At 38.7% G+C, this 26,005-nt stretch overlaps 1 protein-coding gene across 5 annotated transcripts in view; it reads left to right on the top strand.

The window, feature by feature from the left end:
* Nucleotides 1-26,005, top strand: part of ythdc2 (YTH domain containing 2) — a 40,481-nt gene that overhangs the window by 13,001 nt on the left and 1,475 nt on the right. For 3 of the 5 annotated variants that reach the window (XM_076886796.1, XM_076886795.1, XM_004564666.6), the window contains 20 exons: nucleotides 220-355; nucleotides 553-679; nucleotides 994-1,059; nucleotides 4,178-4,353; nucleotides 5,276-5,372; nucleotides 5,754-5,841; nucleotides 7,554-7,634; nucleotides 7,727-7,809; nucleotides 7,939-8,044; nucleotides 9,469-9,588; nucleotides 9,669-9,941; nucleotides 10,277-10,403; nucleotides 11,879-12,066; nucleotides 13,174-13,363; nucleotides 14,297-14,388; nucleotides 15,561-15,680; nucleotides 15,775-15,929; nucleotides 18,445-18,613; nucleotides 22,676-22,891; nucleotides 23,013-23,198. In XM_076886796.1, the coding sequence (XP_076742911.1) occupies nucleotides 220-355; nucleotides 553-679; nucleotides 994-1,059; nucleotides 4,178-4,353; nucleotides 5,276-5,372; nucleotides 5,754-5,841; nucleotides 7,554-7,634; nucleotides 7,727-7,809; nucleotides 7,939-8,044; nucleotides 9,469-9,588; nucleotides 9,669-9,941; nucleotides 10,277-10,403; nucleotides 11,879-12,066; nucleotides 13,174-13,363; nucleotides 14,297-14,388; nucleotides 15,561-15,680; nucleotides 15,775-15,929; nucleotides 18,445-18,613; nucleotides 22,676-22,891; nucleotides 23,013-23,198 (2,796 nt within the window). Of the gene's footprint in view, nucleotides 1-219; nucleotides 356-552; nucleotides 680-993; nucleotides 1,060-4,177; nucleotides 4,354-5,275; nucleotides 5,373-5,753; nucleotides 5,842-7,553; nucleotides 7,635-7,726; nucleotides 7,810-7,938; nucleotides 8,045-9,468; nucleotides 9,589-9,668; nucleotides 9,942-10,276; nucleotides 10,404-11,878; nucleotides 12,067-13,173; nucleotides 13,364-14,296; nucleotides 14,389-15,560; nucleotides 15,681-15,774; nucleotides 15,930-16,421; nucleotides 17,158-18,444; nucleotides 18,614-22,675; nucleotides 22,892-23,012; nucleotides 23,199-26,005 lie in introns of those variants that run through there. The other 2 variants (XM_076886797.1, XM_076886798.1) reach the window with 2 other exon arrangements.

Here is a 26,005-nt window from a genome sequence, read left to right on the forward strand (position 1 = left end):
CTTTATACTTATTTCCATAGCAATTTGAAGAATTATGAAGCGTTTTATGGTTACATTTTGTCATATAGAAATCTTGACACCCTTGAACCAGATAATGGAAATGGGTGTAAACACAAAAACACAAACTTTGATTTTTGGCAACATATAAACAGACGTCTGTTTATATGTCAGCAAATTGTTTTATCCAGACAAGTTATGCTTTATATTGTTTTGTTACAGAATGAGAAGGACACTGAACAGATGGAACCATGGCTGAGGAGGGAGATGGACTCATGCATTTCTAGCATTTTCCTAAATGAGGACCAAGATTCTTTCATTCAGCTCTTCAATCTGATCCTCAGTGAAAGTGTTAATGGTATGAATCTGATGGGTTATCTTAAGTGTCGTTGTTAACAAAATAACATTTAACACTAACAGTGTTAAGTTGATGTAAAGCTGGAGATACTATCATAAAACTACAAAAAAAATAATGATGAGAAATAGTTTTATTTACATTACATGATATTCCAGTTCAGTTTGATTTGGATTGATTTCCCAAATCTTTTTATGTAGTGGACTACATGCACAGTGAAACAGGGACCACACCACTGATGGCAGCAGCAGGTCGAGGATTTATTACACAGCTGGAGCAACTCCTCAGTCTGGGTGCTGACATTAACATCAAGGCATCCAATGGATGGTAAGAAAACACAGTCACAATCCGGTTTATTAATCGACAGTGACCAGTCTGTGATTCACAGCCCTGTTGTTTGGTTTTCTTTCATCATCCATAGAAATAGACAAGGCATATCTTATAATTTATTAAAGCATGTAGTAGTAGTTATTAAGTAATGTAATCTTTAACAGTAACTACAGTTTACTACAGTCTTCCTGTAAAAAAAAATAAAAATAAAGAAAGAAAGAAATCAAAATAAATAAAATAATCAAAAATGTAGTTGCATAAACTGCAAAATTTCATACACGTGACTCTGTTTTTTATTATTCTGTTTTCAGGACTGCCTTAGACTTTGCCGAGCACTTCCAGCAGACTGATACTGTGGATCTATTGAAATCATCCATGTGAGTGTTTTTTGAAATGTTGTCCTTTGGAAAGTATTCAGACATGTACACGTGTTAATGTCTTATAGTTGTAATTCTAAATGAGTTTTTCCCTTTTACATATGGCATCTGTTGGTCATAGCTATGTACAGTTATGGTCAAAATTTTACATACACTTGTAAAGAACAAAATATTACGGCTCTCTTGAGTTTCCCGTTATTTAGAATAGAATAGAATTCAACTTTATTGTCATTGCACAGGTACAGGGCAACGAAATGCAGTTTCTTTAGCCATGATATAGATATATTACAATATATATTAGCAATAATATAGATATGCAAGTATATTACAGAAATGGGTCTATTATGGTGTGTTATAATGTACACGGTATGAAGTATGTTATGAATATTCTATAACTATAAGTATGTACAGGCTGTAGTGAGTACAAGCTATGTACAGGCTATGAACAGGATATAAATATGAAATAAAAAAACTATACAGAAATCTGAGATATACAGTTATACAGAAATGGGAACTATGCAAGTTATAAACAGTTGTAGGATTAAAAATTATCGTATGTACAGAATGATTATTTACACAGAGCTATACAGTAGTGCAGTTAAGATAAGCAAGATATGTGGATAATTTCTACAGAGCCTATATAAAGTGCTAGTGGTTGTGAGTGGTGGTTCAGTCCATTTAATTATTGTGTGTTTGAGGGTACAGTTGTCCATTGTGTGTGTGTGTGTGTGTGTGTGTGTGTGTGTGTGTGTGTGTGTGTGTGTGTGTGTGTGTGTGTGTGTGTGTGTGTGTGTAGGTGGTTGTGGGTGTGTGTATGTTCAGTCCATGAGTTTAACGTGGGTCAGATGTCAGGAGGCAGAGTTCAGGAGTCTGACAGCTGTGGGGAAGAAGCTGTTCCGGTACCCGGTGGTCTTAGTCCGGAGGCTCCTGTAGCACCTCCCAGAGGGCAGGAGGGTGAAGAGTCCATGTGATGGGTGACTGGGGTCTTTGATGATTTTTCCAGCCCTTTTCAGACACCGCTTCCTGTAGATGTCCTTTATGGCAGGAAGTGGTGCTCCGGCGATGCGCTGGGCAGTTTTCACGACCCTCTGCAACGCCTTCCGGTCCGAGGCAGAGCAGTTCCCGCACCAGACTGTTATACAGTTGGTCAGGATGCTCTCGATGGTGCAGCGATAGAAGTTCACTAGGATGTCGGAGGACAGGTGGCTCTTCCTCAGTCCTCAAGAAGAAGAGGCGCTGGTGAGCCTTCTTGACCAGCTTGGAGCAGTTGGTCGTCCAGATGAGATCTTCGGAGATGTGGACTCCCAGGAACTTGAAGCTGGTCACAAACTCCACAGCCGTCCCCTCAATGTGGATGGGTCGATGTGGGTCAGCATTCCTCCTGTAGTCCACGATGAGCTCCTTAGTCTTCTCGGTGTTAAGCAGCAGGTTGTTTCTGTCGCACCACTCAGCCAGACGATCCACCTCCTCCCTGTAGGCGGCCTCATCGTTGTCACTGATGAGGCCAATCACTGTGGTGTCATCTGCAAACTTAATGATGGTGTTGGAACAATCAGCAGGTCTGCAGTCGTGGGTGAAGAGGGAGTAGAGGAAAGGGCTCATCACACAGCCTTATTTCTACAACTCTGATTTTCCTCTGATAGAGTACATGGAACAGATACTTCTTTGTCACAAAAGAAATTCATGAAATTTGGTTCTTTTATGACTATATTATGGGTTAACAGAAAAAAAAAGTGATCACATCTGCTGGGTCAAAAATATACATACAGCAGTGCTAATATTTGGTTACATGTCCCTTAGCCATTTTCACTTCAATTAGCCGCTTTTGGTAGCCATCCACAAGCTTCTGGCAAGCTTCTGATTGAAACTTTGACCACTCCTTTTGACAGAATTGGTGCAGTTCAGTTAAATTTGATGGCTTTCTGACATGGACTTGGTTCTTCAGCATTGTCCACATGTTTTCAATGGGGTTTAAGTCAGGACTTTGGGAAGGCCATTCTAAAACCCTTATTCTAGCCTGATTTAGCCATTCCTTTACCACTTTTGATGTGTGTTTGGGGTCATTGTCCTGTTTATTTATTTCTAGTTTTTGGATCGGAATAAACAGATTTGACCAATCAGAGCACTGCATTTTGCAATAAGTGCACTCATAACTCAAAACACACACTGGTACTGAATATATAATGATATGGAAATAGTAAAATAATAGACACACAGATAGACACTACTCCAGGTAAATCTCTACCTCCTCAGATGTGGTCCCCACTCTGGCAACACAAACTCAAACTCCCCCATTGAAGTGTGGGAATTCCAAAAAGTTGATTCTGTTCATCTGGACGTAGCGTGATTCTTGATCAGTAATATGCAAATGGTCATGACAATTTGCGTATTAATGAAAGAAACTGACCTCACAGCCCATTTTTCGTTAGTGGTGCCAGTGGGGGGGGGGGGGGGGGGCTGTAGCTCAGGAGGTAGAGCAGGTCATCTACTGATCGTAAGGTTTGTGGTTCAGTCCCTGGCTCCCCCTAGTCTGCATGTGAAGTATCCTTGGGCAAGATATTAACCCCAAGTTCCTCTCCAATCCATCAGAGCAGGAATGTGTCTGAATTGTAGTTAGCACTTCAAAGCATAGAAACAGTGCTTGGGTGTGATTGGGTGAATGTGGTATGTTGTATAGAGTGCTTTGAGTACTCCAGGAGAGTAGAAAAGCATTATATAAGAATCAGTCCATTTACCATTTAGTGTCAGTCATTATGCAAATTTACTATTTATGAGGTTAGGGGAAACCTGCAGTCAGCTGAGACTGAGTAAGTCACTTGGATGGGTCACTTAATGTTTCTCCCACTGAAAACTCTATGTCCAGATGAACAGAATCAACATTTTGGGATTTTCTTACGTGGCTGATTGAGCATGCATCATGAAGTGTGGGAAGTGTCAGTTTCTGATTATAATTTTTTGAAATGTAATAAATACCAGATACATAAATTAAAAGCTTTTTAGTTGTTCAGATGTTAATTTTATTCATTGTAATTTATGTTTACAACACTTGAGTCTTGTGAAAAACTTTAAGGTTTATGAATTCTTTGTGAAGCAACTGAATATTTTTGTTACTGTGCAGTCCTTTGGGAGAGGTGAGCAACCTCAATGAGTCAGCTCTGGTGCAGTGTGACCCTGAGATGAGCTTAGAAGACCAAGAACTTCTCAGGCTGTACCATCATAGCTTTGATGATCAGTGGGTAGACCTGGAGCTCATCATGAATCTGCTGCACAACATCTGCTCCAATACCAGTGATGGTAAGTATCAGGACGATAAAGCCACCCCTTATATATTTACTTTGGGAGACAGACTCTATTTTGTCCTTTTAAAGGGGTTTTGAGCAATAATTCTCCAGACTTTCTGAAGGTCTTTTTTTCTGTGGACATTGTCTGCTTTTACATTGATTTTAAGTTCACTCATGGCACCTGATGATTTTCAAAGGAAGGCTTTTTGTTTGTCAAGCCATTTAATACTGAACTGTGAACCATTTAATCATAAAAAGGCACATAACACATACTGCAAGAATTTGGCAAAGAACCAATTTTAAATTCTATCCTTAGGTGCTATGTTACTGTCAGCCATGATTTGTTTCCATTTCTTGATATGAGGAAAATGTCAAATGTAAGACACAAAAATGGCATTTTTTTGAATCAACAAAGTTATTTCCAAAGCGCTATTAGCCAAAAATATGGCACATCTCTGCTTAGCGTGCAGGCTGTTCTTAAGGAAACTAGACAAGTGGCAGGCCTAGCAAAACTGTCGGCAGCAGATGAATAGTATCTGAAAATCTGAAAGAGATGTCCTTAAGAAATAGGAAAACATTTAGCAAAGACCTGACACAGGAGCTGAATTCAAGGAGCTCTTGAATTCATGTACTGTTCACTGACACCTCATCAAAAAGGGTCTTAATGAAAGGGTGGCTGCCAAAGTTTTTGGGTGCTAGCCAGTGCAATACTCTTAAGTCTGGTTACAACAGGCTCTGCTGTAACATGAAACAGCATAGAAAGCAATGGGAAATCTGGTAGCACATGAATATCAACATAAAATGCAGATTGGTGTGAACCTGTGATTTATAGCAGTGTCTTAATCTTTTCTAATTCACAATGCCCTTACTTAGTTTAGTATATCTAACAGATATCACCAGCTGTGCTAGAAAGTGAGCCTTTTTTTGGTCTTTAGGTGCCATCCTAATTTTTCTTCCTGGATATGATGAAATAGTGGAACTCAGGGACCGCATTCTCCATGATGATAAGAGATTCTCTGGCCAAAGTGAAAGGTAAAATGGTTTCTGTTGGGATACAGTTCAAAATGTCAAGAAAAACACAATCCAATGATTCTGGTATTATGTTAAGCCCAAAGTTGAAATGAGTTTTTTTGTCTTTGTTTTATATAATAACATATTTGATATACCAGTAAAACATTTCAGAAAAGTTGGGGCATGTATCAGGTCACGTTGGAGCACCTTTTTCTAAAAGTCTGTAAGCATTTGGGAATGTAACCACATGGTCAATTTAGTTGCTGATAGGAAATTATGTAATGTAATGCAAATATGTCCTTAATTTTCATTGCTTAGCTTGTTTCATTATTAAGTTGTGCTGAGAAGACAAAAGCTTGCAGAAAAGTGCATGCTTTCTGATAGAGGTGTGTTGTTTCTTAGGTACCATGTGTTTACTCTACATTCAGACATGCAGACTCAGGATCAGAAAAAAGCCTTAAAGACCTCTCCTCCTGGTGTCAGGAAGATAGTGAGTCACTGGTGTTTCAGATGATGTATAATGGTGTATTGTGTGTGTATGCGTGCATGTGTATGCGAATTAACTCCAAATTAAGTCTGGACCAAAAATTTGGTCCAGACTTAATTTGGAGTTAATTCAAATAGTTTAGCAGAACTGAACTACCGTATTTCCCGGACTACAAAGTGCACCTGAATATTAGCCGCACAAGCTAAAATCAGGGGAAAATCCTGTTTTGTACATACATTAGCCACACCTGACTAAAAGCCGCAGGTGTTTCAATGTTGACTTATCATATGTAAGAGAATATGCACAAAGGGAATTGTCAGGAAAGAGATGGCTGTTTGGAGACATTAATATTTTATTAATATTTTGAAAAACAAGTTACGGGTACATATTTGCATAACTTTTTAGGTATATGTACAAGTACTGGTAATTACAAGTACGAAACATGTACTGTGCTTCATAAATGAGTAACAAATGTAGTACATAACAATAACCTACAGCACACCAGAAAAATAGATTCGGACTACCTTTTAGGCTCAGGTGCAGTGACACGGCTTCAACAAGAAGAAAAGTCAGTCATTCACCACCATCTTCCTGCGCACTAAAACCACCAAAGTCCTCTTCTCCAGTGTCGGAACGAACAGGTTCAGGGTGGCTTCGTCATCCACTCTCAGCTTCTTTCATTCGTTGTCACTTTCAAAACCAAACAAATCCTCGTTGTCAGTGTCAGAGTCAAACACCCTCTGAAGGGCCGTGGCGGTGTCCTCCTCTCCATCATGCAGCAGTCCAGCACTTCGAAATCCGTTGGTGATCATGGATGTTTTCACACTTTTCCACGCTGTCAGAATCCACTGCTGGAGTTGAGCATAACTTGCTTTTCGCAAGTTTATCGCCGCTCATCATCCACGCCTCCCGCTGAACGCGTAGTGGTACTTTGAAGTTTGTTTTTCGCGCTACTTCGTACGGCACTACGTTGCCTGGCGAACGGACATGTGACCAACATACCACTCCTGAACCCCGATACTGTGTGTCTGATCACATGCCCTTCCGCCAGGCAACGTAGTGGCGTACAACAGCAGAACAAACAAAACAAATCGTCTTATGATATGACAAAAATCATGGAGAATCCATAGAAAAGCCGCACCTGACTAAAAGCCGCAGGGTTCAAAGCTTGTGCAAAAAGTAGCGGCTTATAGCCCGACAATTACGGTATTTAGGGATTATTACCATTACTGAGCCATTTTGTTGACTGTTTAATTGCATAGGCTGTATTCATACTAACTTTATACAGTGCAGTGCAGCCTTCAGATCTGGTTCATATTTGAATGTTTGGATTAGAACTTTATTCCACAGTAGTACAAAACCCCCAAAACTAACACGAGACATGTTTGACCTATAATAATGAACAAGAAGAATAGGATACTTGGAACAACCAACCTGTGAAGTGTATATATTAAAAAAAAAAAACAACCTCATTCTCCTACCCAGAAGAATGTATCCTAAAGGAAAATGGTATGTCCGACATTAATTTAATTCAGCATTGTCTGCTTTCTTTTATGAAGTTTGGAAGTTTCAACATCATTTCACAAAAGAAGCTGTAATCTAGTGATTTGTGCCATCGCTCAGGAGTATTTTATTCATTTAATATAACGCAAAATGATATTTGAAGGAAATGTGCTTATGAAACTAGATTGTAACTGGTCAGTTTTTCATTTCAGATTCTTTCTACTAACATAGCTGAAACGAGCATCACCATCAATGATGTTGTTTTCGTCATTGATTCTGGAAAGGTCAAAGAGGTACACTAACACTTCAGAAAGTTGGATTTAAATTATGACTCTATGGATTTCATAAAGGTGTTAGTATTTAACTGAAACGTTGCCTGTTGCAGAAGTCTTTTGATACTCTCAGCAATGTGTCCATGCTAAAGACTGTGTGGATCTCAAAAGCCAGTGCTCTGCAAAGGAAAGGAAGGTATTGTAGTGTTCATATTTTTATTATAAGTATCAAAAAAAACTATGCTAAAACTTATGTTGGCTTATGGGTTTTACTCTTACAACCAAATACTACTCCATTGCTGTTAAACAAATGACATGTCTACAGAGCTGGGCGCTGCAGGCCAGGGGTTTGCTTCCATCTCTTTAGTCGACTCAGGTTCAACAATATGCTGGAATTCCAAGTTCCACAGCTCCTCCGGATGCCTCTACAGGTAGAAACATACTACATGTTCATGTTTCAAGTCTAAATCTATTCCTGCAGTTGTGCAGGAGTTGGTTGCTGTTCTGCACCTGCAGAATGATATGTAAAATATATATTCCTTTATCAAAGCCTATAGCTATGCTTACAACTTCTGGCTATAGTGCAAAAACATTACTATTAGTTTTATAGCGAACATGCAGAGTCATAACACTTATGTTGAACTGATGGTTATCTACAGAACTGGTAAAAGTACAGACTTTCTGTACTGAAGTAGAGGTACAGATACTTGAGTTAAAAAATACTCTGTTAAAAGTTAAAGTACTGAAGAAACTTCTTTACTCAAGTAAAAGTAAAAAAAGTACAGGTTTTGAAATGTACTCAAACTAAAAAAGCAAAAAGTAGCTCCTTGAGGGACAATTCTATTGTCCATTTTTGTACAGAGGTAACTGAACCTTGTGCTATATTAATATAATGATAAAATAATATTAGTACATAAGAATACAAATTTTATTTGAATCTAAATTCAAATTCTAAGGAATGTACTCAGCTTGAATCTCTTATGTAGGCCACAAGCAGTGAAAGATAATTCTATATTTTCTCCACGCCTGAGCAGTAAAATGAGTACAGTCAGGGATTACAGTGGAATTCAACAGGTGGTGAAACTCTAAGATCTGTGTAGTGGCTCAGCATAGGGAAAGAATCTTTCAATAACTTTCAATAATTTCTAATGTGAGCTCCAGTTGGTTTTCTTAGTTTATGTGCTGTGATCAGCTGACTTGTTGCTCTTTGTGGATTTACACAGCTGAATTCAACAAGATATCAGCAGATGTTTCACAGCTATCCTGGCTGATTTCCATCCCCTACACTGACACTGTACTGTTTATACCATCTTTAAACTAGACAGGATACAGTTGGTTTGAAGTTGGAATTCAGTGAAGGACTCTAAGCATCATCAGTTTAGATGCAAATTCATCTCTGCTACACTTGTGTAACCTAACATTAACCATGAGCACCACTGCCATTGTGCACCAGTTCAACACAGAGCTTTACTGTCAACTCATCACTGCAAACTAACCTATTTATCCTGAATTAACCTACCATTACTAAATGAAAATGCATCTGTATGTGATGTGTTTTTGACATACAAATTCAATATGTGATTAAAATGATGCCATTACACATAAACTTTAAATCTGCAGTTTATCAAGCGCCACTGAGCAGAAAACGCTACTGTGCAATAATAAAGTATTTGTAAAACTTGTATCATGATGGCTACATGATATAAAATTTGACTATGGCTTACTTAAAGAGCAGGATGCTTTATTTCACCTTTTAAAATTCCACATGTAACATAGATGTGTGTTACCTGTGTTACAGTACAGTAGGTTGTTTATCCCAATAATTCTAAACACTAGATCATGTTGTGTGTGTAAGGAACTGTGTCTGCAGACCAAACTGCTGGCTCCCTCCTCCTGTCCAGTAGCTGAATTCTTGGCCAAGGCTCCCCAGCCACCTCCCACACATGCTGTCCGAAACGCTGTGCAAATGCTGAAGGTAATATTTGAAACAATCTGGCAATAAGCCTTTGTGTCCATATTGACTCTCACCACTCTTCTCTTTCTATTCACTTTTAGAAAATAGATGCTATGAACCAGTTTGAAGACCTGACTGATCTGGGCTACCACCTGGCTGATCTACCTGTGGAGCCCAATCTGGGGAAGATGGTGCTGTGTGCTGTTGTTCTTAAGTGTCTGGACCCCATTCTAACCATTGCCTGTACCCTGGCATATCGTGACCCTTTCATTCTTCCCACCCAAAGCTCACAGAAGAGAGCTGCTCTAAGCTGCAGAAAACGCTTCACTTCCAACACCTTTAGTGATCACATGGCCTTACTTAGAGCTTTCCAGGTAGGCAGAAACCCATACGAAGAGTGTTTTAGGTTGAGTGCTTGATTTTAACAATGTTGTAATGATGGGTTTTACGACGCTTGCGTTGATTTATTCCTATCTCCCTTTCAAAAGTAAATCTCATAATTTCTTAACGACACTAAGAAGACAACTTTTAACAGATATCTACCAAAAATGCATGATCAGTGATTTAAAAAATATTGACTCATTAATTGGGATGATCTATAAAAATGTATTTTTATACATGTTTTGGATTACAAATTTGAGGTCAGTCCCTTGTGATTAAAAGTTATTGTTAAACATTTCTCTGACATCTTTGTCTTCTGTGGTGCCAGGCATGGCAAAAGGCTCGCAGTGAAGGTTGGGAGAGAGCCTTCTGTGAGAAGAACTTCTTGTCCCAGGCTACCATGGACATGATACTTGGCATGAGGACACAACTGCTAGGACAACTCCGTGCAATTGGTCAGTTCTACTTTTTTCTGTGATATTCCATACATAACTCACTAAAGGTTAGATTCGCTGACCCCAAACCCTGCTGCTGGCATTATTGGATAAGTCTTAAATGGCCATTTTAAATTCTGCTTTTGCTTTTTGGGTTTTGAAATCATTTGTTATGTTATCAATATATTTTATTTAAACCTATTCTTCTTTGCTTAATTTTATCAAGTCTGATGTCAAATTTCTTTAAATTCCTTTTTACCTTATATTGGTTTTATTATGTTACATTCTGTTGAAGCATGTTTTAGCTCATTTGCATTTAACATGGTTACTTTTTATTGGAACAATAACATGATCACTGTGTGGTGATAGCTCACACCACTGATTGTAGTGCCAATGATTTGAGTCAGTCCTTCAGGTTGCTCTCTAGAAACTGGCTCTCAGTGTTTAGGGCAAAGCCCTAGGTATTTCCTGTCCCTGAGAGCATTGAGCAGGGAAATTCTCAATGTTTCTTTTATTTAATCCTCCTCAGTTTATCATGAAAATCAGATATTTAACATAATTGGGTTGGACAGCATTGTGTGGATTGTAAAAAAAATTATCATTTAAAGTTGTATATCAGTTCACTTAATAGGGCCTCTAATTTACTTGCACGTTGTGTGCCCCCCATTTTTTTTCCTCAATGAGTTTCTTCCTTCACTGCGGTGTGTTTTTCTGTACTGTCCTCTATTTGATATGCTACTAGAAGTGGCTAAAGTCTTACAATAGGAATTCTGGTGTGTCAGTGCCAGATTAATCAGTGTAAAGTACCAGCATGTAAACGCAAAGTTGATGAAAATGCTTGAATTTGACAGAATATCTGTGAACACTGTAATTTACATAAAGTATTAGATATATCTTATGACTGTTACAGGGATTATTACTACCCAACTCAAAAAATTTAAGTAATGCTTTTTAAACAAGAGTATAGCATCAAGTCAGTTAAACTTATGGAAAATTGATCTGCTCAGTCAAGTAGCACAGGGGGTTAATGAGTGCATGCATACATGCAAGTTGGTGCCAGTTTCAATGCTGTAGGTGTATTTCCTAAAAATCTTGGATAAATTCTAATGTTAGTGACCTCGACCAGATCAGAGGTAAAGTTTTCTGAAAATTTTGTGAAACCAATAACTAAAGAAAAATTTGAAATATCTAAGTGACCTAGGATTTTCAAATCAAATCTCAGATGAGTTTGAATCCTGGTGACCTTGACCTCAAGGTCAGAGGTCAGGTTTTTGGAAAATCGTGTAACTGCGATAACTTGAGTAAACGGTGGTGTAAATTGATACTATAGGTGTATTTACTAGGAGGCTGAGGGGTCGCAATGGCAGCCGCCAGTGTTTTTAAACATTCCTGTGGTTTTTGGCCAAGGTTAAAACTGATTTAGACCTTACTATGAAATTTGAATAACAAGGAAGGGTTAGGGATTAGTTAAGGTAAGCAGTCTGTTTGTCCCCCAGGTTTTGTGCGAGCCCGTGGGGGCTGTGACATCCGTGATGTGAATCTAAACTCGGAAAACTGGGCCATGGTGAAGGCAGCCCTGGTAGCTGGCATGTACCCAAATATGGTTAATTTCAACAAAGAGTCTTCCCTGAAGAAGCTTCACTTTCATCCCACATCTGTCCTAAGCCAGTTTCAGTTTAAGGAGGTAGGAGATGCACACACACACACACGCACACACAGTCTTATGCATACATGGAGTTAGCTTTATGGGTATTTGGAGAATGACCTAAGTTTTGTCATTTTTCCTATGTATACCACCAAAGTGGATTTTATATAACAAAGCCAAAATGTTATTCAAGGTGTAAACTTTCAGCCTTAATTCAAGCAGTTTCACAAAAGTATTCTATTAATTGTGAAGTACTTATTCCCATGTTCTCGATTTCCTTTTGATTCTCTTATCGCTTCTTATTGCCTCAACTTTGAGAGTCGCAACAATCTCTAAGCAGCATATTAAAGACATTACATCCATGCATGTTGTTGCATGTTAGACGTATATGTCTCCTCTATTTTGTAATACGTCTTCAAAGTAATTAGAAGACGTATTACACAGAACACTTTTCTTAAAAGTAATGCAGTACATCACTTAATTACACTCAGTGTGTGCACTCAGTCAGATCATCTATAAGCACTGGTGACCTGATGTTATTGGATGTCCTACATGCCCATGTTAAAACATTCCCTCCACTATGTTTGACAGATGTGATATTCGGAATATGAGCTGTTTCTTACTTTCTCTCCACTTTTCTAATTCTTCTCCTACAAGATAATTTCAAATCTGATGAAAGCCCAGTAGTTAATCTAAAAAGGGATTGCACTCTTTTGGACAGAAACCTCTTGAGGTTTCACCTAGAATATGCTGGAGCTGCTCTGCCATTTGTACAATTATTGCTCTTAATGCTCCTTTTACCTCTCTGATCACTTTGGATTGTATTTTGCACATTTGCTATAGATGTTCGATCAAGCCCTGTTACTTCTCAGTTTTCTAGCACTCGTTTTTTTAATGTTACTTAGTCTCAGCTTTGAGTGCGTGCAGTTGTTCCCTTCCACCTGGGGTACCTAGAACATGTTATTTATTCTCAGCTCATTGGATCCATGTGTCATTGCAGGTGCTTGGGTATCATCTAATTCTTCTTTTACCACACTTGGCTCATTATTTCCGTACTGTTTTCCCTCTTACATAACATTTAAAAATGTTTTAAATCAGTGCAAGGAAAGGGTTTTAGTCGTGTGAATGTGTGTTTCTCCTGTTTAGAAGAACCAAACCAGAATGGCCCAGGCCCTTCCCACAGATTGGATGATCTATGACGAGATGAGCCGAGGCCACAGGATGGTCACTGTCCGCTGTTGCACCCTTGTGACTTCTATCACTGTTGCCATATTTGGAGGTTGTTCCAGATTACACAGCTCTGCCCTCCATGAACCTGCTGTACAGAAAACTAATGGTAAGCAAGTCATAATACTACATAGCTCAGCTTGGTAATGTTAATATAAGTTTTGTGTACAATACATGCATAATATGAACAAAAATACTCTGGCCTCAGCACTTAGTTGCACCACTCTTTAACTTTATGTGGTCTCCCACTCTGTGGCTGAATTTCTGAATGCTTCCCACTTTGCAATATTACTTACAGTGCATTGTAGTATATCTAGGTACTTTATTTTATACCTTTGACAAAGAGACTAAAAGCACCTGAATTCAAAGATTAAGATTGTCCACAACGTGCATGTGATTATTGTGCTGACATGCAACATGGGAAAAATATGGCAATGCCTGCTTGTTAGACCTCACTGTTTACTGACAACAATATATCTTAATTATTGGCTAAACTAATCACTTCTGGATACTTAGAACAGAAACACAACAGAAAAGCTGACCAATGAACACAACAACAAATAAACACAATAAGAAAGGAAATTATGAGTTATTCTTATATGAGCAGAGTCAAAAGCAAAGTATTTAAAGAAAAATTATCTTGAGTCAGGCCATAAAATTACGGACAAGAAGACTTAAGAAGCCAATAAGCACACATAACTTTTAATGAAATGGATGATTCGAAAACAAACCAGCCCAATAACGAACCAAAAAAAATTGCATACATCTTCAGAGACTATTACAAGGAACGATACTCTCAATCATTCATTTCAAGCGCTTTAGTTTCACTTTGAGATAGGTCATGGTTCAGGTTCTTGGGTTATTCTTTCACGACCTGACTCCTGAGTTGAATTTCCTAGAGACATGGTCTTCTTGACCATTGTTAATTTAAAAAAACAAAAAAACCTAAAATGTAGACACATTAAATCTTTTAAATGCCACATTTTATAAGCCCACACTGTGCAGAATCACAGAGTCAATGTCTTAATTTTCTTTCTTTTAGAAAATCCACTGGATGACATCAGTGACAGTGAGACAGAGGATCTATCCGAGATAAGGATAGATGACTGGCTCGGCTTTGAAATGGACAGAGAGGTGGGAACAAAGGGAACATTGCTTCCAATGCCAACTTTTTACCTTTTGGAGTCCTTTGTTATTTTCCCTATATGAAAACATCTGGGCTGTTGTCTGCCAGTGATTAAAAATCCTCTTGTTTAATCTCATAAATCATAATAAGGAGGAGGATTTTAATTGCTTTGCATTTCTCAGTCACTTTGTAAATAATTGAATTCCAAAATCTACTCAAATTAAACCCTATGTGAAGATGGTTCTCAGTGTCCTGAGTCATTTAGTTCTTTTTGGCCAATTACACTTAATGACTAAATTAAAGTAATAGTCTAGAGAAGACCCTCATCATGCCTTATTAGAGATATTACCTCCTTCCATCCTATTTGAGACTCCAACTAGCATTGGTCTATGGTTGCCATCTATGATTAACAGTTCTCTGAGGCAAGGCCGTGGTTTACACATTAAGTTGGCAAACTAATAAATTATTCCCTCCGAGACACAAATCCCTTTGGATATTGCATTAGGAAACCTATCTGGCATAAAATTGCCAACTCTGCTTCTTTTTGTTCAGCTGCCAAGTCCAGTGTTTGAAATGGCGGTGTAGTGTTTTATTCCTCTCTGGGCCTTTACATGTAAAATCTCATTCCTGTTTCTTTCATTTAATGAACAGTTCTAAGCTGTGACATGTGGTCTTCGTGGCTGTATTTGTTTACATGCATACAAAGACAGTTGCCAGACTATTTATCCCAGCTTCTTACTAAACATACTGCTGCTTGCAGTCTTTGATCAAAGGCTCAGAATGTAGTTTAGCAGACGGAGCATTTCAGTTGGTGGCACAAAGGCTTTAGAACAGCCTTCCACTCTACCTACTTATAAATGACTCTGTGGGTTATTTTAACAAGCAGCTAAAACTGTTTTGTTTAACCAGATTTTTTATTGATGAAACTGTTTTTAAATTACCAGCTAACTTTATTCTGTCTTAAATTAATTTTGTATTTCTGTTGTGGCACTTTATATTCTTATTTTATCCTGTTTTGTTCCCAAGCACTGACTGCTTGTCTATAAAAGAGCTTTATACATTTTATTTACTTTGTAATTATGTTTTCTATATTCTCTGGTGTTGTTTGAATTTTGTCACATTAATATTTTGGTATAAACTATTACATACATTTCTGAATAAAGTTGTATCTTGTGGTCAGGCTGCAGGATTGCTGTCTGAACTGAGGCAGAAGTGGCAAAGCCTATTTATCAAGAGGATCCGTTGTCCTTCAAAGCCCTGGTCACAACAGGATGAGGCTGTCATTCAGACTCTGGTTTCTGTATGTCTTATTCTTCTGCTTTCCATTTACGTTTCACTTATTTGGATACACTATATTTTCTCAGTGACTGCCATTTTTAACTAACTTTCCTCAGGTGCTTGGAGCAGAGGAGCAGGCAGCAGGCCTGCAGCAGCCCACTGGCATTGGTCAGCGGCCTAGGCCCATGCCATTAGAAGAAGGAACAAGGACCTCTGTGAAAAACCCCAAAAATACTCCCCGACTTCCCACCACCTCCACCACCAATGAAAGGTTAGAGTTCAATAGCTTTTACACCGCAGTGTAATTAATGCTATTGTTGTTATTATGTCCTGTCAATCCGAAATCAATCAAAAGGACAAAAGAGTAGATATCGACAGTAGATATGTTATTATTTTGCCATCTCGATAACAGCTGATATATTAAGAAACTAAATATTTTATTCAAGAATTCAAGGGGAAATGTTTTTTACTTTCTAGTTAAAAAGGAATAAATCAAATGGTAAAGATTTCCACAATTTAGACTTTTTGAAAGCAGGATATTTTATTAAAGCGATTTAGCAGGAGCAAAGGAAAAGCTGAATCAAATAATAATAAAAACAAAACAAGAATCAAATCACTGTAATTCTACTGTGAGTATAGACAGTGGATGAATAATATAAAATTGCTGTTACAGCTGTGTGGTTGTGGATTTGAGATTTTAGTTAATATTAACATGTATACTATGTAGCCAAAAGTATTCACTCGCTCATATCATTGATTTCAGATGTTCCGGTTACTTCCATGGCCACAGGTGTATAAAATCAAGCACCTAAATGTTCCACATTCAACCATTAGATTACAGAGTGGATCAGCGGATGCTGAGGTGCATAGTGTCTCAGCAGCCGCTTTTTATATACAAAGCTTATAGTGTTCCCAAGTACTCAGTGAGTCCCCTTCTGGGTGCATGACATACCCATATGGAAAAGATATATATATATATATAAATCTTATAAAGTTTGTATCTGTCTTGTGTGAAATTTGTATGAAAAGCATATAAGAGTGAAAACAGATATAAGATCCCTTGAAAAATTATATAATGAAACTTGTATGTTTTGGATACTTACTAAAACAATATATGAAAGTAATGCGAAAGTGGCCACTTTCATGAGTAATCACATATAAGTTTTTACTATTTCTTTTCCATATGGGATATGTCTGTACAATAGTTTATACTCCTTCCATACTTTTGCGAGCATGTCTGCGATCCATGCAACCACTGCGTTGTTAAAATACTCCCCAGCAACCATGTGAAACTCACCAATCCCCTCTTTCTAATTGTACATGTTTCAATTGTTACCAGTGAAATGATGCAGACTGTAAAAAATTTGAAATCATAGGCTACGTTCACTGCAGGTCTTAATGCTCAATTCCAATTTTTAGATCAAATCTGATTTTTTTTTTTTTTTTTGTCTGCTTGTTCACACTACAAATAAATGTTGGAGTCAAATTTTTAAATGTTGTCATTGTGTTTCTTAAATTTGTAAGTCTTAGTTCAAACTGTAGGATCAAAGACATTCCTTTGTCTCTGACCACCTCCCCAGCTACTCAGGTGCTGGGGGAGGCTTTATTAGGCACATCCTATCTGAAAGATCTGTTTCTTGTGTGGTAAGCTTCCTGCTTTTATGACCCTTTAGGTGAGCAGGAGGTCACCTAAAGGGCAGGCACACACACACACACACACACACACACACACACACACACACACACACACACAGTGCCTTGTCTTTTAGAACCATAGGGGAGTTTTACGAGGGGAGGTGCTTGTGTAAACTGTAACTGTCATGGAAATAAATAGCTGCGAGGAGGCCGGCTTGATGAACAAGTTGGGTTGGAGACAGGTGAGGAGCGTTGAGCTCCAAGAGCCTGGTTCCAACCAAGCCTTCCCTTGCTAGCAAGTAAAAGATGTTTGTCTTGTTTTTGTCGTTAACAAGATAGCTCTACCTCTGTTGTATGTAACGAGAAGTTTCTAAACTAGCCTGGCCTGTGGAAGTGCAGACCCAACATAAAATGTGACAGCAAACGCGCTCTAGTGTGAACCCTCAAAGTGGCCCGCATGCGCAAAAGAAGATGTCACACAAAACGCGCTCTGTTTAGACCCAGTCCAAACAGTATTGTTTGACTGATGGCCCTTAATATAAAGACTTGTTTCGGACTTTACGTTTCCCAATTTTGCTTTAAGTTATAAAGTTATTTTGTTATTTACATATGGCCTAATAATGATCCTTATTGCTGTTTTAGAGAGGAGCAGTGCTTCAAAGGATAGTTGGAAATTTCTGTCAGAATCTGCAGATTATACAGTACAAATAAAATGTTCATGTTTCTCCAACGTTGTCTTCCCAACAGTTTCACTAACATCTACACGGGATGGCCAGGAAGCTTTCACGATGTCTTCGAGCGCTTCTCCAGCGCTGATAATTGCCGTCCGTCTTGTGTCAGTGACGTAAAAGACAGATTTAATGCGACATGACCATTCAAACAGCAGTCATTTTCTAAAACATTAGATATGTGTTGGATTTAGTACCACATACGAAAGTGACCCAGGTCGGATTTGAAAATATCGGATTTGTGCTGTTCACACTGTCATACCATGATCGGATATGGGTCGCATAGGGTCAAAAAAGTCAGATTTGATGCGCTTTCGCCTGCAGTGTAGCCACATTATTCTTTTCGATACACCTTTTATATGTTAGTCACAGTGAGTAACATAGTTGGTCATACTGTTCCACCATTTAATCATTTTCTTTTAGGTTTTGTCTAACAACAGCTTCAGACCTACATCAAATTCAACCCCACGGCCAAGATGAGCCCTCCCTGTCCAGATATCAGTTCTCTGATCATCCGTCTTCCAGTATTTCTTCCTGCTCTGCGACGTTGGACTGTCAGTCAGATACCGTTGATCATTTCTTCTCAAGAAAGGTATGAACAGTCTGCCAAGCAGTGTTTATTTCTACACATCATGTTTTCCTAACACCTTTCAAACTCTACTGATGGATACCCAATGCATATCCTAGACCAGGGGTGTCAAACTCATTTTACATTGATCTTAAGCTGGCTAGACCAGTGAAACTTCCCTACTACTATTTAACTGTTCATGATGAAGTGAAAGAAATAGGTCAGCACAACTCTTTGGACTTAAATTGTAAGAAATAAATGTGTAAAATTACAGAAAAAGTTTTGTAATAAGTGTGTCAAGAACCGTAGTTCTAACACGCAAGCTGGACCCAGAAGCAAACACAATACGCGGGAATGCACGCAAATTAACTTTATTTCTTAACTAAAGGTGACCCGGAATAACCAAAGGGAACACGCTGTTTTAATGTTAGAACAGAAGAGACCGGGAGATAAATGATTTGGGGATGCTGCAATCAGGACCGTGGGAGGCTGCAACAGTAAGGGGAGAGAGTTACTGGAGAGCAGGGAGATAACGGCATACAACAGGGGTAGAACTATTTATCTTACAATCGGGGTCGGACCGTGGGAACCGGAGGGAGGGGTGAGTGTCCGCGGGAGAGGATTCCAGGAAGACGGAGAGGATGATAGGCGGTTTTTCTGAACTCCAGGAGGACAGGCAGGTGAAGGCTTGAACGCGGCGGACAATAACCTGAGCAAACAGTGACAGGATTAACACAGTTCATAGAAACCAGAAATTCCACATCAACCGTAGTTACCACTGAATGGTGACTGATGGACTGGCGTGGCCACCTGGGCATCCCAATCGCTCCTCAGACACCGAGCCGCGGACCAAGACAAAGTGAAAAACAGCTACTCTTCTGTTTTTCACAAAGTCACAGAGTATTTATTAGAGACATAGCTAAGCATTTAGCAATTTGGCATAATTTGTGAAAGCTGAAATTTCTTCGGTATGAAGTAGCAAAAATTTGGCTTTTTTGTTAGAAGTAATTTTTGGGCTAAAGAAAAAGTGGCTGACCAAACTTTATTGAACCAGCAGCAAAAAGAAGTTTTGTGTACAGTGCTGTCAGAGTGACGAAACCTGCAGAATCTGCGAGATTTCTGCTTTCAGCTCCTGACAGTATGTCCATATCTATTTGTGGACTCTATGTACCTTCTTGTTAATTGTTTGCTGTTTTAGCTGTTTGGTGGTTGTTGAAATGACTCTTTGAGCATCTGGCGGTACATCTTGCTAAACCAGATGTTCTGCCCCTGTACCGGAGGTGTTGGGGTTCAACAGTTTAATTGTTTATTGCTTTATTACTTTGTGTAGTATGAATGGCCACAAGGGAGGTTTTTATCTGTAGGAAAACCTGGTAAACTTGTGAAAATACAGCTAAAAGTCCAACATTTCTGCTTGTGCTTGTTTGTGGTGAGCAGCAGATCAAACAAGTTAAGAGGTATAAATAGCTTGAACCACATTTAAGCCTGTGAGACTCATTTAGACACTCACGACACCGAGCCATGGCTCTGTGCTACATGCACACATTTCTGTGCCTTATATGCCTTATATGCATCTGCTACTACTAGACAAAACACACAAGTTTTAAGGTACAAGTTTGAATCTTTTCATCCTCCACAATTCTACACTCAGCTTTCCAGATGCTGCTTATTCACATTTTTGCTCCTTCCTTCACTTTTTTTCCAACATGCTTAATTAAAATCCAGCTACCCAACTTTCTGTATACCTGGCCTGTACCACTACACTTGCTGTCTTTTTCGGCTCCGACGTACTGACGGGCCATTAATGACTGAATATGAAATTATCTTGTGGGCTTGATATAATTGTATCGCAGGCCGGATGTGGGACGTACATTTGACACCCCTGTCCTAGACTTTAAAAGTCTACTTTTGTAATTCTCTGTTCATAAAATGTATTTAAGATCTCCATTAGTGTACTTTTTTTTTTATCTTGAATTCACAAACTGACGAGTTTTGGGTTTTTTTGTTTTGTTATTTCTTTGCAGTCATTTCTCTTGTCAGTCATGTTCTATTCTATTCTTCAGTTTTCCAAGATTTAAATATTAGAGATGGACCGATCCGATATTACGTATCGGTATCGGTCCGATACTGACCTAAATTACTGGATCGGATATCGGAGAAAAATAAAAAATGTAATCCGATCCATTAAATATCACGAAAGCACCTCACAAAACTTGCAACACGCCGTAACTCACCTCAGAACGTTAGCACGTCAGAGCAGTATGCATCACTTGATAGAGCGGCTGTGGCATGCGGGACCTGTCGGTGGTCTGGATAGCATTTGGAGCTTCGCTAGCAACCCGGCATTTCATCTCCGACAAAGTTATCCCGAGAGAAGTAAAGCAAGTGTGTAAGTCCATCTCTGAATGTAAAGCATTCCTGCGTTAAGCTTAACAAGCGATATATGGAGCGACTGCCTCTCCTGCTGCTACTTCAATCATGAAACTGCTTAACGATCAGCTGATCGGCTTTTCTGTCGCGAGTCCGTCTCTCTAGTTTGTTTTTGGCCCACTTTGCACCAGAAAGAGTAAACCAGCGGCTGAACAACAGCAGCACGTTTAAGCTTGATCAGCTATTGTTAGAATGTATTTAATATTACTTTCTACTCCAGGATCTTTTTCTACGTAGCTGACGCTGGTAACTGTGCAGGGGCGGATCTAGCAAAGTTTAGCCAGGGGGGCTGATAGGGCATTAACAGGGAAAAGGGGGCACAAAGACATACTTTTCTTTCTTATTCTCATTTAAAATGTCTAGCTTTTAATAAATAATTATCTGACACCCAAAGTTTTAATTTGATGTAAAATGAATAGAAGTCAATTACTGTATATAGTAACTATTAAGTCTAATATATATACCCTAGTAAGCTATAGTACTTTTTCCTTTGGGAAGGTACCATCTGTGCAGTCTGCAATTTTGTTGAAGAAAGATGTTGAATCTATTTAATATTTCTTGAAAAATAATTGATTTCTGTGCATTTTTTTTCACACTGCATCAAATTAAGGTTGATTACGTCGATTAAGCATCATGAGGTGGAGCGTGAGGGGTGGTTCCCTATTTTTTATTTTTTTATTTTTGTTGTTGCTGGGAGTTGGAACCCTATTAGTTAGGTTGCTTAATATTTATGCTAAGTACTCTTTAAAATACCAGAATAGGGAGGATGGTGTAGGTTTAAGTTTATTAGATTGATCAGTATTGCTGAACTATGAAATCTTTTTTTTTGCATACAGGTATAACAGAATAGCTTTAGTGTAGTTGTTGTTTTAAACTTGAGTATGAACTTATACAAAATGCAGCAAGATATTTAAAAAACAGTTTTGTTGATTAAAAAACACTATATCGGATTCATATCGGTATCGGCAGATATCCAAATTTATGATATCGGTATCGGTATCGGACATAAAGTGGTATCGTGCCATCTCTATTAAATATTACTACAAGATACTCTGTAATAAACTGACAGAAACCTTTAAGGTTGGGTGATATGTAAAAATTTTCCAACCAACAATTGTCAGTCCAATAAGCATTAATAGACTTTTCCATGGGCTGATCAATGTAATGCATGGACTGATTTGCTCATTTAGAATCTGTATGTTTTGTTTGGAGGGAATATTTTACCTTCTTGTTTGTTTCAGTATTAATATAGCTACTTTTTGGATCATTTATTTATTTATGTATGTATGTATGTATTTATTTTTTTTATTTGAGATGTATTTGAGACTCCTATGTTTTCGTTTTTCATCTTATTTAATATCTTAGACAATCTTAGTCCGGTTCTTTTGTGTTGCCAGTAACAAATATTTCAACTCAGTTCAGTATGTTAACAACTTTAAAATAATTTTTCAGTACAGTGCATCTGATATGATTTGGAAACACACACAGAGCACAAACAAAATGAACTAATGAGTCTCTAAGTGTCTGCTTCCTTTTGGGTTTTTTTTTAAACACAAACAGGTGAGCTTGGCGCACGTTACAGTCATACTAACTAAATGATGGGTTATTGAGGTTGGATGGTAATGCTTGCTAATGTTTCTCTCTCCACTTTTGCAGCAGGTTGTGAAGCCTGTGTGCACTCAGCTGGCCTGCCATCAGACATTAGTCCGATACTTTATTATGAAAAGCAGCAACATCAGGAACTTGGAAATTTCTCAGCAAAAAGGCATCTGGTCTACTACACCAAGTAATGAGACCAAACTCACCAAGGCCTTTTTGGAGAATAGCGCCATCATCCTTATCTTCTCTGTTCAGGGCTCTGGACACTTCCAGGTGACACTCTGTATGCATGATCATGTGTGCCAGAGTCATGATGCTGACTGTGAAATTGCAACAGTAAAAAGAAAATCGGTTTTGAAAGACCAAACTTGTGTTTTTGTTTTCTTTTTCACAGGGCTATGCTCGCATGACGTCTGTCGTCAGTCAGGAGGAGAGCTGTCATGACTGGGGCCTCATGGAACTAGGAGGGGCTTTCAGTGTAGAATGGATACACAAAGAAAATATTCCTTTCCAGTGCACCCAGCATATCCTCAACCCATGGAATGACAACAAGAAGGTCCAGATTAGCAGGGATGGGCAGGTACATATACAGGGTGCATCACAGCACAGAAGCTCTTTCACATATTGGTACAAGCAGTTAATGTGACTGCCAGCACGAATGGTAGTGGCATACTGCTCCAGCAGAGAATGCAGTGAACAGTTAATAAACGGATCATTTGCAAACACTAAATTAGAACTAAACACAAACTCCAAAAAGTTTTAATGTTGTGTAAAATGTGAATAAAATCTGATCTCATTAAACCATTTTTGTATCCACAAAAAACACAGAAAGCATACCGAATGCTTAAACTGAGCAAATATCCCCTTTTAAAGATGAAAAAGGTGATGGTAGCAACACTTCTCAGAAAACTTGGGACATAGCCATGTTTCCTACTGTGTGCTATCCCCTCTTTTAACACCCATTAAAACTTGCAGATCTTTTGGGAGAGAACTCTAGTCCCCTTCTTGTCTAATAGAGGATCTTAGCTTTTCAGCAGTTGTGGTCCTTTCTATATACAGTTTTATGATGCACCAAATATTTTACGTTGGTTAAAAGAGACGGTGGTGGCGTTTTTGTATCATATTTACATATAGCCTCCGGCTTCTTCTTTGTATCAGAGAACTTGAACTTGATTTGTGGATGGCATGGTGAAATGCATTTATAGATGGTGATTTGTGGTAGTGTTCCTGATCCCATGCAGTTATTTCCATGATAGAATCATGCCAGTTTTCTAAAAGTAGCTGTAGATAATATTACATCTGTGAGATGATTATTGGTAATTTTTTCTCTAATGATAAAAATTTTATTTGTGAAGAAGTTCATGAAGTCATTACTAGTTAACGTTAAAGGGATGGTTGGCTCAATAGAGCTCTGACTTTGTCAGCCTGGCTACAGTGCTGAAGAGAAATCTGGGGTTGTTCTAATTTTCTTCAATCAGTGATGAATAGTAAGATGTTCTGGCTTTGCAGAGGGCTTTTTTTATAAAGCAACAAACTATTTCTCCAGGCTAAATGATGATCTTCTAAATTTGTGACACGCCATTTCCTCTCCAGATTACGAGTCATCTGCTTTAGGCTACGTGTTTGAGAATTATACCACAGAATCAGGTACTTCTTATTTGAGGCCTTATGTTTTCACCAGAGCTACAGTATCCAGAGTCATACGTAGTGAGGAGGTAAAATTATTAACAAGATAATCGACCTCTGTTGGAGTAGCATTCAGGTAGCTGCTCTGCTCTGTGTTGGTACAGGGCATTGAAGATGATAACAGTGGGTGGATTATATTCATTCTAGTTCTTGATGGGGTTGAGGTTAGTAGGTTAGTACTTCCAATACCAAACGTATGAATTTGACCTTCAGCACCGGGCCACAGTGTTGTTGGAATAAAAAAGGCAAAGCGCCAAGCCAAGCCCATGATAAATCTGTGCTTTCATATTTATCCCAAATCCTGACCCTATTATAAAACTTTCTTCCCCAGAAAAAATGGATACTGGATATACTGGAAAAAAAATTTTTTTTGTCTTTTTCAGACCATTCTCTGCAAACCCTAGAGAAATCCCAGTAGATGAGCAGTTTTTGAAATACTGTTATGCATATTATTATTGACAGTTTTGTAGACTGTTGTCAACAAGGCAGAGAGAAAGACTCGCTCTCTGAGTTTGTTTCAGGCTTTGGTCTTGGTTGTGGTCACAGTGGAAAATCCGGATTCACACAGATATGTAGTTGTGAATGGGAGGAATTTCACAGCTCTCAGTGCCAGACATCCTTTGAGACAGCAATCCAAAAGGAGCCCAGGTCCAGTTTGCCCCACTGCAACTTTAAAGTGCTATCGGTGGAAACTTCCAGAAGATGGGATTAGAGATGTGAGGGCAAAGCAACATCACTTTGAGTGGGATCTGCAGAAAATAGGAAATATTCATCAAATTTCTCTGTCAGTTGTGAAAGGTGTTACAGACAGAATCACTGATCTTCACTTGAGGGGAGTTTTCCAAGATGAGAGATAAAAGTGAAAACATGTCCATCCTCTTTTCCTGGGCCCTCTTAGTCAATAAAGCAATTTTCCCCTTGAAAGCTTCAACTTTGTCTGCAACAAAAAACATGTTGCTGTTTCTCCCTTGAAGTGAGATGTTCAGCTGGTTCAGCAGTGAAAAAATGTCACAGAGGTAGGCAAGCTTGGCTTAATAATGTGCAAGAGCAGATTTTCTTTCTCTGTGAGAAAAGAGAAGACCTCGTTCCTCAGTTCAAATAAATGCTTGAGGACCAGTCCTCTTGAAAGCTAGCTTACCTCACTCTGGTAGAGCAGCTGGACCTGACCTGCTTCCATGTCCTCACAAAGCTTGGTAAAACATCTGTAGTTATTTTTAATGAATTTGATAGTTTACATCCATCACCTCGTGGAACTCAAGTGACATCTTTTTTGCTACAAGGATTTCACAGTAGAGAAAACAGTGGGTCCATTTCGCTTCTGGTGCACAATCAAAGATCTGCCTAATGATGCCTGCCAGTCTTTGAAGCTTCATCATTAGTGCACACCCCAACACAGTTCTGCCAGTTCAGATCGTTCTCAGTGAAGTAGTTGTCAATGCAGCGGAAACATTCCTGAGCCGTGGCTCGTGTTGGTAGCTCTCCACAAAACAGCATGTCTTCTGCTGTCCCAGCGATAACAAACTGAAACCAACAATAATGCACCATTCGTGACATCAGTGAACTACTTTTTATTCTTTCTAGAAGCTGATGCTGTATGTCTAAGGCCATGTCCGTGATATGGTGGCTTGCAGTGTTGTTTGAGAGTAGGATGGTCAGTACCTTTTTTGCAGCAGCCTCTCCGATCATTTCATGAAACATATG

This window comes from Maylandia zebra, linkage group LG7, assembly GCF_041146795.1.
Source record: "Maylandia zebra isolate NMK-2024a linkage group LG7, Mzebra_GT3a, whole genome shotgun sequence".
Lineage (NCBI taxonomy): Eukaryota > Metazoa > Chordata > Actinopteri > Cichliformes > Cichlidae > Maylandia > Maylandia zebra.